Source organism: Epinephelus lanceolatus, chromosome 15 (genome assembly GCF_041903045.1).
Source record: "Epinephelus lanceolatus isolate andai-2023 chromosome 15, ASM4190304v1, whole genome shotgun sequence".
In the NCBI taxonomy this organism is placed as follows: domain Eukaryota; kingdom Metazoa; phylum Chordata; class Actinopteri; order Perciformes; family Serranidae; genus Epinephelus; species Epinephelus lanceolatus.
This window is the reverse complement of record NC_135748.1, coordinates 29,777,996-29,791,855: the sequence shown is the minus strand read 5'-3', so window position 1 is coordinate 29,791,855 and position 13,860 is coordinate 29,777,996. Positions and strand designations below refer to the sequence as shown.

Below are 13,860 nucleotides of genomic sequence, written 5' to 3'. Positions count from 1 at the left end.
AGCATGCTGGCTTGCATACTGCAAAATGTGACCGGATGTAGTAGAACATCCTGATATTTCTGGCATATAATGTATTGGGACGCACTAAATCTTTTTCTGGCATACTATATAGTATGATAGTGTGGGTATTGGAATGCACAGTATGTGGACGAGGACCTGCTCCCTATGTAGATAAAAAAAAAAAAAACGGCTCATAAGGAAACAAAAACACGATGATTCTTATTTCAAGGGGATTATATACGAAAGAAGAGTTTCTGCCAATATATCGCCCTAAACCCTGCACACTGGATCTCTAAATGTAGTGAAACAACAACAACAGTGTTCTTCAAAGGTTACTGGTAATTATTTCTCAGAAAATCCTCCACTCAGCTCTGTGACTGGATGTAATGGAAAAACATGACAGGCACAAGTTGAGAGTGGTGATTCAGAGACTGGCACAATGTACACGCGCCAGACAGCAGAGGAGAAAGTTTAATTTACCTGTAGAATTTCTCTGCTTCCTTTATGCTATATTTAGAATAACCCTAAAATATAACCTTGTTAAATGCCTCAGCACTTTAGCAAAGCCTGATCAGTCTTTATGGAGTTTTATTATGTAAATAATGTCCGTTATCTCCAAGGTCGCTGCCCTCCATCAGACCAACACGCACATCCTCAGCAGCAGATGCTTCCTAACTGTACCAGGTCATTTCCTTGATAATGCTCTTGTCAGCTGAAAGACTGTTGTTGAGTTCCTGGGGGGCCGGGACAATAACATTTCCAGCGTTGCCTGGAAACAACGTAGCAGCAAACCATGAAACTGCACTGGGACGGAAAGACTAACTCTGCCAGAGGAGGAGGAGGAGGAGGGGTCTTCTTCCCCCTTTTTCCTGCTGCCTCGTTGTTGGACTGTAAAAACTATGTTTCCCCTTTTTTATGGAAAAATGGTGAGTTTGAGCAGAGACAGGAAATATTCAGATCCTCTGGTGCAGTACAATATCAACCACACACTGTAAGAATACATGGTTACATCGGCACATTATTACATCAGTAAAACTGTAAGAGTTCATCAATACCGTCATCGTCCAGGAACTGCCTACACACTCTGGCCACATGAAGCCAGGTATTGTCCTGCACCAGGATGTACCCAGGGCCCACTGCACCAGGAGGAACCCAGGGCCCACTGCACCAGAAGGAACGCAGGGCCCACTACACCAGGAAGAACGCAGGGCCCACTACACCAGAAGGAACCCAGGGCCCACTACACCAGGAAGAACGCAGGGCCCGCTACACCAGGAGGAACCCAGGGCCCGCTGCACCAGGAGGAACGCAGGGCCCGCTGCACCAGGAGGAACGCAGGGCCCGCTGCACCAGGAGGAACGCAGGGCCCGCTACACCAGGAGGAACGCAGGGCCCGCTACACCAGGAGGAACCCAGGGCCTGCTACACCAGGAAGAACCCAGGGCCCGCTACACCAGGAAGAACCCAGGGCCCGCTATACCAGCATAAGGTCTGACAATTGCTCTGAGGATTTCATCCTGGTACCTAACAGCAGTCAGGGTACCGCTGGCTATGACTTGGAGGTCTGAGCGACCCTCCAAGGGTATGCCTCCCTACACCATCACTGACCCACCGCCAAACCAGTCATGCTGGATGATGTCACAGGCTGATGCTTGTCATGTTTTTCCATTACACCAGCTCAGTGGCCTAGCGGTAGAGTGTGACTGGGAGGTCGTGGGTTTGATCCCCGGCTGGGTCATACCAAAGACTATAAAAAAAAAAAACTGGGACCCTATTGGCACTCAGCATCAGGGGTTGGAATTGGCTGGTTAGATCACCAGATCACCACATGATTCCTGCTGCTCACCACTCCCTCAGGGGATGGGTCAAATGCAGAGAACAAATTTCTCTGCATTCATTTCTCCACACACTCAGGTGTGGGACAATCAGTCGGACTTTAATCTTTAATAACATTCACCACAACATCTCCAGACTCTTTGATGCCTGTCACATGTGCTCAGTATGAACCTGCTCTCATCTGTGAAGAGAATGGGGCGCCAGTGGCGGACCTGTTTAGTCAGAACAGTTTGGTCAGAAACATGCACACCAGTAGCCTGCTGGAGGTCATTGTGTAGGGCTCTGGCAGTGCTCCTCCTGTTCCTCCTCACACAAAGGAGTAGATACCGGTCCTGCTGCTGGGTTGATGCCCTTCTACAGCCCCGTCCAGCTCTTCTCCTGTAATGGCCAGTCTCCTGGTATTTCCTCTATGCTCTTGACACTGTGCTGGGAGACAAAGCAAACCTAATCACAACCACACCTATGGATGTACCAGACAGGAAGGACAAGGAGAGAGCAACTGTCTGTGGCCTCCACATGTAAAACCATTCCCTTTTTGAGGCTTGTCTTGCTTTTGCCTCTCCATTGCACCTGTTGTCACTTTGATTGGCACCAAAGCAGCTCAAACTGATTCACAATCACTTGTGCTTCCTCAATGAACACATTAATATCCCTGAAGTTTAGATGACTTCCTGTGATCAGGAAGTGTCCCCTTCATTTTTTTTGAGCAGTGTATATTTTCATGATTATACACTTTTACTTGTAACAGTATATTTTGAGTCTGATATTACTCCAGTAAAGGATCTGAATTCTTTCTCCACTTCCTCTAAATGTACTGATAAAACTTATCGTTCAGGTGACGTGCCAAACTGTACCTGCTCACCAAGATTTGCATGCACCTTGTGGGGGTGCGCACTATGTAAAGCGAAAACTACAAGACATTGTAATGATTTCTATGGCAAAGCACTGTTTAAAAACAATAACATCGTCTTTGTGGGGTTCATCAGTGATAAATGATCTTAAGTCTATACTTCATGAACCTTTAGTCACCTTTTGTGTTTCATTAGAATCAGTCGAAGAAGCATTTCCTTGATACGGTTGGTTTAATATTTGCAACGTTTCCTGGATTAATCATTATTTCTGATGGCGAACTCACTGGTGTTCCTTTTCAGTGTGTTTTTAAGCATTCAGACAATAAAACTAAACTGTGGCCCACAAGTATGTGCTGACGACATGATTCATAGCTTTCTATGTAGATGCATTATTCAGCAGAGGTTTTATTACCTGTTGAAAATTGCATCCCCACCATTCTCAGACCAGGTGAGTGTTCACATACACACTGTCCAGATAAAACAACCCAAATTATCGATTGACGATTCAAGTCCCTGAATGGATGCATTATTTGACTAAATCGATTTTCTACCTGCTGGGATGTGACTCGTACTTTGTAGCTTAAAAATTACATTCTGTTATCACTGAGATATTAATCACATGGGTCACTATCTCACAGGTAAGCTGGACATTACTTGTACCTGGTTTACAACAGCATTCTTACAGTAGCCAGGAATGGCTGTGCTTTCATTTATTTCTTTTAATGCCACCAGTTTATTATTTCATGTCTGGAGAGAGTGAACGTTGCTATTTGGAGATAAGTTAATTATTTTGTTATCCTTAGAAAACAAACTTTGTTATCTTGTGATAGGTTATGTCATTATCTTGGGAAAACAGATTTTGTTTTTGAGATTTGATTTTTGAGAAACCCAGATGTGATTTCTTAAGATAACAAGTAAACTAGTCCACACCCATTGGTGACTTTGTCACCTTCTACCTATGCCAATCCTTAATGCCTATGTGCAGTTTCACATAGATTGACCATGTCAGTGAGTAGAAAAACGTGGGACAGACAGAATGACACACTGACAGTTTCCATGATTATGTACAGCATACCATACCATGACTTAGTCATACCAAAAATTAGAAAAACAAAAAAAAAAACATTGGTCCACAGGAGGAGCCACAGTGATCAGTCGCATTTTAGCCATTTTTAAGCATTTTTCTGTTGTTATAGCGCCACCCAGTTGCCAATTAGAGTTAAATTTCTCAGTGACCTTGAGGCGTCCTGTTCTACATATCTACCAAGTTTAGTAAAAATCAATATGGCGGTTAGGCCTAGATAAGAAATTAGCTCTCTAGCGCCCCCATTTTGTTTGATCAGGTCAGTAATGGAGGGGTCCCCTCAGATTATGTGTGGTCATATGCCTACAAAGTTGCATGGTGATCAGTGAAACCCTTGAGATGTTATACACCTTTATGTGATGAGCCACGCCCTCGGCAATATTCATTGCCTTATAGAAGCTCAGTTTTAGTAAGTTTTCCAACTTTTGCCAAGAGGGAACTTTAGATATTGGTCCCTAGATTATGTTCACCCAGTTTCATGCAGATCGGTCAAACTTCCTAGGAAGAGATCGATTTTAAGTGTTTGTCAAAAAATTCAAAATGGTGGAAAATCTATATAACCGGAAGTTATGGGTTCTTGGGGCAAATTTGTTCCTCATGAGGAGAGGCATCTCTGTGCAAAGTTTCATGTCTCTACGACGTACGGGGCATGAGATATGCCCATTCAAAGTTTGCAATTTCAATCGGTTGCTATAGCGCCCCCTTTGGCCAATTGATGTAATATTGCTTCATTCACATCCTCCCATGACCCTCTACCACTGTGCCAAATTTCACATGGATTGACCAAGTCAGTGAGGAGAAAAACGTGGAACAGACACACAGACAGACAGAGTTTTCGTCATTATATACGTAGTAAGATAGACTCACAAAATGACCAATTGTAAATCAGTTAGTCTAGCCATGTTATCTTGAATTCATAACCAAAGCTTAATTTTTCTAACATGCCTTCACAAGAAATGGCAAACACGCTGATGTTTTGATTGATTGTTCCTCATGAGGAGAGGCATCTCTGTGCAAAGTTTCATGTCTCTACGACATACGGGGCATGAGATATACCCATTCAAAGTTTGCAATTTCAATGCTCTCGCTCCACTCTTCAATTCTACAGGTTGGTAAACGACAGACACTGGAGACAGCGATGTCAAGTGAAGAGTCTTTTGTGGTATAGTAATTAAAAAATAATAATAATGAATCATGAATCCTCTCTTGTGCACCCTGTAACACACTGTAACAATCGCTGTAAAGCATTTTTAGCTCTACTCGTCACTAATGTAATTAGTCAATTAGGATCCTTTGTCGTGGTGGACACACAGATTCCCTGATTCAACAACGTCCTGTATACACACAAAAACACGGAAGTGTTCTTGATATTAAAACAACAAATATATTCCTCTGTTATAATTTCCCACCAACAACAACAACAACAACAACAACAACAACAATAATAACAATAACAATAACAATAACAATAATAATAATAATAATAATAATAACAACAATAATAATAATAATAATAACTTGATAGTTTGGCTGTACTAGATATTTGATATATTCAGTAGACTTACTATAACCAACTTAACCAAATCAAAATATTGACATATTTTGGACCAGTCAAAATTTCTAAAACAATTATTTCTCTACTATAATTATTTTTTTCAGGAAAATATAGACTTTAATTCTACACCTTTCTAGACGTTCTATGGATGTATTATTATTATTATTATTATTATTATTATTATTATTATTATCATTATTATTATTATTTAATATTTGTTTTGATGAAACCGCTATACATATGACTTTTAAGTTGCGAAGAAAACCTAATTTTTCTTCAAGTGTAATGTACACTCCAAATTTTATGGTGGTGGACACGTTAAGAATAAACTTTATAATCCTCAGAATTCTGACTGCCTTTTTATTTTTTTTGGTTTTTACTAGCATTTACTTGTACTTCTATTTTCAATACTTAAGTACATTTAATGATCAAAAACTGATTTTGATACTTAAGTACAGTAAATATCACATGCTTTAACACTTTTACTCAGGTAATATTCTAATAGGTGACTAACGTCCATCAGTGTCATTTTCTGGTAACATATAAAGAGGTAACGCAGTGTCCTTTTGTGCACTCGGAGCCTCTGTTATACTTCTGATATTACACTATGTTATAAAGACTTCTATTTGTTAGGATAATAGCTGTCAAAATAAATGGAGTAAGAGCTTCAATATTTCCTTCTGAAAAGGACTAGAGCGGGGGTAAAAAGTGTTGCGACATGGAAATACTCACGTTAAGTCCAAGTACTTGAGTCAAATGCTAAACTCGTAAACGTATGACCCTTAAGCAATCTGGGGCCGTATTCACAAATCTCCCTCGTGCTAAGAGTTGCTCCTGGTGACACAATTCAAAGAAAATCCTTATAACTGTGACGTTTCTTAGAACTTCTAGAACGTCTAGGTGCTTGTTAAGATAAAAATTATTTACAGAGCATCTCAGACCTTAAAAGAGCTCCTAAGGTGACAAACTGTTAAGGGTGTGTCTGTGACAACCAATCACATCTGTTAAAAGAAGACATCCCACCTAGCAACGGGGTCGACCACACCTCCTCACTACGATAAAAGTTGCTCTGAAAACTATCCTAAATCTCTCCTAAGCTAGGACTTGTTCCTAAAAGTGAGTGTTTGTGAATACGGCCCCTTGTCCTGCAGAACCAAAGCCCTCCTCTACTCCCTGTGAACTTAACCCGTTGTCTGAAATGTTTAATTTACAGCACACAGTCAACACACACACACACACACAGAAACAAAGAATAGAGGATTATAATGGGCGTACTTAGATGTAGGCTGGTCCGTAGAGAGTACAGTGTTTTCAGATATGTGACTTTTATCCAGCTTTTATATTCGCTCCTCTATTTCTGCCCCGAACAAAACAGGAGTGAGAAAACAGTTTCCTCTTTCATTGTGTAGTTTAATCCAAAATATAAAGTCTCTGTTGTGTGGATGAAATTAATGTTTAATGAAGAAGCCACAGAAAGAAAAAGGAGGCTGAACAGTTGTGCATCACAGGCAAATCACTTCTGTCTGTTTGGATAATGTTCCCGCTGATGTTCGGAGCAGCCTGTTGCACCGGCTGTGACTAAGTCCAAACTTAAACTACTTATAAAGTAAATTATTATCGAGTTGTGATTAATGCATAACTAAAATGAAAGCAGCTGCACAGAGAAAAGTTACAACATAACTCACAGTTACACACTCCTCTGGATAAGTGTAAATCATAAAATGGCACATAATTATACAAAGCGATGGTAAAACAAGACATTTATCTGCCTCACGGCGTCATTTCTTAAATTAATTGCGTACCATTTTGCGACACAGTAATCCAACATTATTTTCTAAATCATTGATGATATACTTCAATATTGCCCTATCTTACTGCGATGAGCTACAGTACCAAGTGGCTCATGCCAGGCACGAAGCTAATGGGCAAGGTAACCACGATGATGGAATCTATGTTTGGTCTTTAATTGGCTTCTTGCCTTAGCATTGACTTGATGTCTGTACTAGTTAGGTCATCCCCCAAACAGTAATGGAGCAACTAGCATCTGTATCTGATTTAGCTACAATTAACTTGTGGTCACGAAGCCTCCAGTGTCGACTTACACCCTAACTTATGACAGAAGTCACACATAGCTGGTGCGACCCAGAGCTGGTGTTTATTCTGCACAAGAAAAGTTACTAACTTAAGGAGCAGTGTGTCGGAGTCACATGACACATTGTTTGGGTTAAACATGAGCATGTTACAGTCCTGGAGGATTATTAAAGGGATAGTTCACCCAAAAATGAAAATTCACCCATTATCTACTCACCCATATGCCGAGGGAGGCTGAGGTGAAGTTTTAGAGTCCTCACATCACTTGCAGAGATCCCAGGGGAGAGGAGGTAGCAACACAACTCCACCTAATGGAGGCTTACGGCGCCCCAGATTCAAACGTCCAAAAACACATAATTGAAATCACAAAATATCTCCATACTGCTCGTCCGTAGTGATCCAAGTGTCCTAAAGCCCCGACATAAAAGCGTTCATGTGTATTCACGTGCTTTTGCTGGTCTCGCAGTTCAAATGACGTTTTTCCAAACAACTTTTTATGTCAGGGCTTCAGGACAATTCTGACCAATCAAGAGCAGCTTTCTCACACAAGCCAAATCTGGTCCTCTTGTAAATGCTGCAGTGAGAACATGAACCAACTCTAGGCAATTATACAACTTTGTGACAAAATTAGTCCCTGATTCAGACCAAAGCAAGACCCTTATAGTCCGTGTCTGCTCATAGATCGCTGTAAATCCAGCACACTGCTCCTTTAAACCACAAACATTATTATTACAATATCACAGTAACAATACATTATAAATACAGTTACTGATTCTCTTTAAATAAACTTAAATGTTCACAAAGGAATAAACAAATTTACAAAAATGTACCCTGAGGTCATTATAAGTCATTTGGCTGTGAACAGTCTGACCGGGTGCTCACATGAACAATGAGCTATTTATCCCTCTTGTTTGATTTGTGTACCCAGCATGCAAGCTTTCAGGATTCTCTTTGGCCTGACAAAATCAGTCACACCACAGACACCATATACAGTAGCAGATAATACCAGAGTATTGACAACGTTCATTTTTTACTGTATTACAGTAACTGTGATAAAGGGATGATTAAGCAGGAGGAGACCTGAGCTATGACAGGAAAGGTTAGATCATCATCCTTGAATCACACTTTGATTAGATGAATTTATGTAACCTCCCCCAAGTTCAAAATGAATCATCAAAAATATTTTTACATTTTACAGGAAAAAAGTGATTTTTGATGTTAAAATACTAAAAAATTTGGACACATATTTAACATTTAAAGGTAAACTACGCAGGATTTCTTAAAACAAAAACAATGTATAGACTCATACAAAAGTACTCCCTGTCAATCATCATTTACAACTCATTAGAAGTGAGTGGCAGTGTGGTTATGTGCAGAGCAGAACATTGCGCTTAATGTGCACATATCTTTAAAGAACAGCAAACTGTACGCATCAGTTTGCAACTTACGAACTTGAACATCAGCGTTGTTCACTCTCGCGACAGTTAACGGCACTTGTTTTACAGCACCGACGGATTTACAGCACCTGGCATGTCAACAAAACACCAGCATGCCTGGTGTTAAAGGCACTTCAGATGACACAGCTGCCGGTACTACCAACAACAACAAGTAAATCCCACATTTATAAGCAAATTGTGCCCGACAGGTCTGAACACACAAGTCAGAACATTAAACAATCTTTACAAGTCTTTACTGAATGATGATTGTGAGATATTGTTTAAAAAAGAGGACATGTACGTTAACTAGTTCACTTTTCAAACTCTGAACTTGCTTCAAAATTCAAATTAACTATTAACATGAACTAGTTTATTTGAATCTATGAACTGAACTTGAACTTTGCTGTGTCAGGGGCGTTTAACGGTGCGTACCCACAGCAAAACACAGCACACAGCTGAGGTCAAGACAGTAGTGATCAGATAGTAGCAGCACGTGTCCAAGAGGAAGCTACAAAATCGAGGACACAGCAACAAAAAAAAACACAAACTTGTTCCAAAACGTAAGTGAACCTGGGGATGGCTCTTCATTATCATCCCCCTGAATATGACTCTGACCTGTTGAACATGAGGTGTCTGAGTTATGAAATTAATCTGTGCACAATGTTCCTCTGTCTTGTCGTGGCTGTGTCCCTGCTGCCACATTTTCTTCACTGATTCTTGCTCAAATGTCTCTAAAGGCTCTGACGGATGCAAAAAATGCAGAAAAATTGAACCTGTTCCAAAAATCTTAATGACTGATGAACGTTTCTGACTCAATGTGCAAACGTGATTGACACAATGTGGGGTATTTATTTTAAGACGTGCGGCAATTTCAGATGAAAAAAAAACCAAACAAACAAAAAAAAAAAAACGGACTCAGTGTGCAAAGTCTTTAAGTTCCGCCCCCACCAAAGAAATAAATACATGCTCTCCATTTACTTTGTATTGCGTAAAGGAGCGTCCTTGTCATTTGTCTGCTAGCAAACGACAGAAAAATGCCTCGGAGCTGCTGTGAGGTGGGACACAGTACCAACAGGGTAAAGAACCCAGAACAAAGACAAAAACTGGACATTACATTGAGGATGTAGCCAACGCTCATAAAGCTGAGGCTATTAAATAAGTTATAGGTACTATTTCGGCTTGACTGTTAGAGGTTGAAGCTAACTAAGCTATGTAATGCCTGGTTTGACCTTTGTTAGCTTGAATGATGATCGTACCTGGTAATTTAATCAAATAAATAACAGTATGTCACTACTGGCCGTTCAGTGGGATCATATCTTCTCAAGGTAAGGTAAGGAGAAGATGGCGCTGAGACTTCGGGTGCTAAAATAATCCTTTGACACACCGAACTGAACTGTTTTCCCCTCTGTTAGGCGTAGTTTTCAAAGCATGACATGCTGCGCTCCGTCTCTATAACGTAAACAAGAGATAAATACACAAGATTACAGCGAGGGACACACCTGCTGCAGACTTGAGCAAATAGAAGGTCACTTTCTACATGTCAGATAACAGTGCTCATTTCTAAAAGTTAAAAGAAAAGTCCATTTGAGTCGTTCTGTCAGTTTGTCAGTAGTTAAGGTATTTGCAACACATTCATTGTTCAGTCGCCTGTTCAACTCAACCTGTGATTATTTTGAGTTCATCCGAGGACGCAGCTGCTTTTTTAATTGGAGTTTCCACACCCCGAGGACTCTTGTAGCCCAAACACCCTGGAGAGGTGATATGATGGCAGAGGTTAGTTACTGAACAAAGACCAACCAAGTAATTGCTGCAAAAAAAAAAAAAAAAAACTCGTCTGAGACAAACAGAACTGGGTCTGACCAGAATCATTGAAGCTAAAAACAAACCTATCTCAAACCTCTCGATCTGAAACCTCAGCCAATAATCAGTCATCTTACTGACAACATCTCTTTTTGTGTGTTTAGTTGCATAAATGTTTTTACACTTTCAGTAGTATTGTTGATGTGTTTTTAAAGCCATGTGCGTGCTCTGGCTCTTGGAATGATGATGTCAGGACCCTGTTTTGGTCCAGACTGAAAACTCAACATCTCATCAGTTTTGTGCGGACATTCATGGTCTCAAGTTGATGCATCCTAACGACTTTGGTGATGCTGTGACTTTTTCTCTTGTTTTTCAGTCCACTGTTATGTGGACTGCCATTTAATTTGCATACATTAATGTCCCCTGAAGTATTACCTTGATGATCCCTTGACATCGCTGTGCCTGACTACAGCCTTACAGAGCAGCAAGCAGGGCTGTAGATTATAAGCGCCCTATTTAAAGGATCTGTAGACTCTTTTAGGGCTGACGTTACAATGAGGTCAGTTTGTTAGCTGGAGGCAAAACACGACTCGCCACCAAATGTGGTCTTGTTGTGTTATTGGGAGCCAGAATAGAACAGTTATGGCTCAAAACTTAAATTTATCACATACCAGCCGCCACTTCCCGTCAACAAAAACAAAGACAGCTATGGTTAAATGTGATAAACAAAAGAACTGGACAGAGGTGATCATCAGAAATGCTCACATGTGCAGAGCACACTTCATATCAGGTTAGAGAAAAGTCAACCTAATCAGAAATCGGGGAGGTATTAAGAGGGATATTGGATTTCTCCGTAACGAACAAAACAAACTGGAAACTGTTCAAGTGTCGTCCTCCTTTTTAAGACTGGCATTGTAATCAACCACAAAGCTTCCTGTGACATCATCCATCCACTGAGTGAGAGCATACGGGTCGGCTAGTCTGGTCCCATTGGTCAGTGTTTACTTATTCAAGTAGCACTCATGGTCCCAGAGAGTAAGCGACCTGACATGGCGCATTCATAAATTCAAACTGACGCTCTATACTAAAATGAGAGCCCTCTTGGTCGAAGAAACGGAGCGTTATATTTCTATATGAATTAACGAACGTTTAAGTTAATCACACATACACTTAACTCAGCGCTCTGCTGCTCCGTCTCCCCAAACAGAGTGCCTAGCTCTGGATAACCTAATGGGACATTCCCACAGTGCTCAAATTTTTCGACACTCAGACACTCGGAATGAGTATGTCTGAATTCACCACTCGCATCATCTTCCTCCATTGTCTAAAACAAGCCAACAGAACTTGCTAACTAGTGCTAGCTAATGTCTGTGTTTTGCCTCCAGCTAAGCCCCGCCCACCTAAACATGCCATACTGTTTACTAACAGTAAAAGGGTCAAAAGTGCATGGTGCAAGTGCATTTAGAGCAAGTCCACTTCTGCCAGTTAAACAGCACATAATCTGGGCACAAAGTAAAACACAAAAGGCAAATGTGCTGTATTAAGTCCCTTAAATTAATCATAGGTGTGTTTTGGGAATAACACAAATTCAATCAGTGTGTCATCTCCCATTCCCTTTAACAGCCAGGTGTGCCTGCACCTGGTGCACTGCTATTTATACGGCAGCTTTAGCAAATTAGAGAGCTGAGTGGTTTTCTGCTGAGAAAAATACAGTAAGAGCAGAAATGTCACTGCAGCAAATATCGTGGGACATTTTAACAGCAAAACTAAAAACTGTGGTTATAAACTTGACAGAGGAAACAGAACCAAGCTTTTAGCTTCTGAAATAATCGATGATATTACGCTGCTCCTTGTGTGTAAATAAGCACAGCGTCTCTTGTAAAGGGGAGAACAGCAGCGAACAGCAGCTCTGTAGCTCTGCTATGTTCACATTTTAGAGAATGTAATTTAAATACTGTGCCATTCTGAGACCAGGTTTTTGTTGGTCAGTGGCACAATTGCTTTCTGCTGCCCTTTAAAAAAGGGCCTGACCACACCTCATTTAAAGACCTACACAGCCATGGCCGCACAGATAACCACAAGTACATTTGCTACTTACACAGTGTGGGTGCTGGCTGTAAAAATGGCAACTGTATCGCTCTGAAACTAGCAGTAACAGTTGCGCTGTCTTTGAGTAGGTGTAAGATGGCGCCCTTTGTCTTAGAGGAGGTTAAATGTAGAATGTTTGCCTACTTTAACCTCGATATGAGCCAAAATGTTGGATAGGGAGTGCATGTTCAGAGAGGGTGTCGAGGTGTTATATTATTAGTTTGAATATTCAGTCATAGATAAAATGCAGAGGGAGGGTGGTCGCAACTGATTAGGACACTTAGTCGCTCTCCAAACAGTCAGTGCATCTACAGTATTTTGAAAGTTGAGCAGTCTTAAAATAAAGACAACTAAGCAGCGTTTAATCCAGTGTAGTTTTTAGCATAGTCGTTGAGGGAAGGGGGTGTGGTGTCCGTTTAGTGCAAGATAAGGAATCATTTTAGAAATCAGTAGCAGTGACACTGAGATTAAAACAGGATGATATGAAATGACCCCGCTGGTGAGGGTCACATTCAACCTGTTCAGCATGTGTGACATCAGAGTGTCTTTTACACATCAGCTCTGCCCCTCTGGGCTCAGCAGCCCCGCTCTCCTCAGAGCTTTGTCCACATTGGGAATCAGCTCTTCGTCGAAGTCCCACAGTCGTTTGTCCTCATTGAGCTGCTCCAGCTTCAACGACCCCCGCAGAGGCACGCGGACATGAATGAGCCGACAAATCTCCATCGGAACCTTAATCTGTCGTCCATAATGCCTGAGCACATCATGCACTGAAGTCCGCACCACCAACCTGGGAAGCACAAACATAAATGATTTAAGTGCAGTCATGACAAACTGGGGGCTCGTCCAAACAAGTAAACTGTGATGAGTAGATCACGTGCGTTTGAATTTGAAGTTGTCAGAGTATTGAAATGTGCTGTAATTTCTTTGTAGGGTTTCTATTTAAATGTTAAGAGAATTAAAGAAAAAAGAAGTGATGTTTTCATGTGTCCTCAAATGATGTTTTTATGTGCAGTCAAGTTGGTGAGGCTGTTTCTTCATTTCCTCTCAGGGCCACTGTATAAATATGTTATCTATTGAACCAAAGCACTGAGTGTGGGTCCTGAATTTGTAACTTCTCAG

The 13,860-nt window shown here is 41.0% G+C and overlaps 1 protein-coding gene across 2 annotated transcripts in view; it reads right to left on the bottom strand.

Annotated features, from left to right (window-relative positions):
- Positions 1-8,428: 8,428 nt before the first annotated feature.
- Positions 8,429-13,860, bottom strand: part of LOC117267530 (uncharacterized) — a 31,281-nt gene continuing 25,849 nt past the window's right edge. For both annotated transcript variants that reach the window (XM_078175167.1, XM_033643492.2), the window contains exon 5: positions 8,429-13,528. In XM_078175167.1, the coding sequence (XP_078031293.1) occupies positions 13,297-13,528 (232 nt within the window). In that variant the 3' untranslated portion in view covers positions 8,429-13,296. The remainder of the gene's footprint in view (positions 13,529-13,860) is intronic.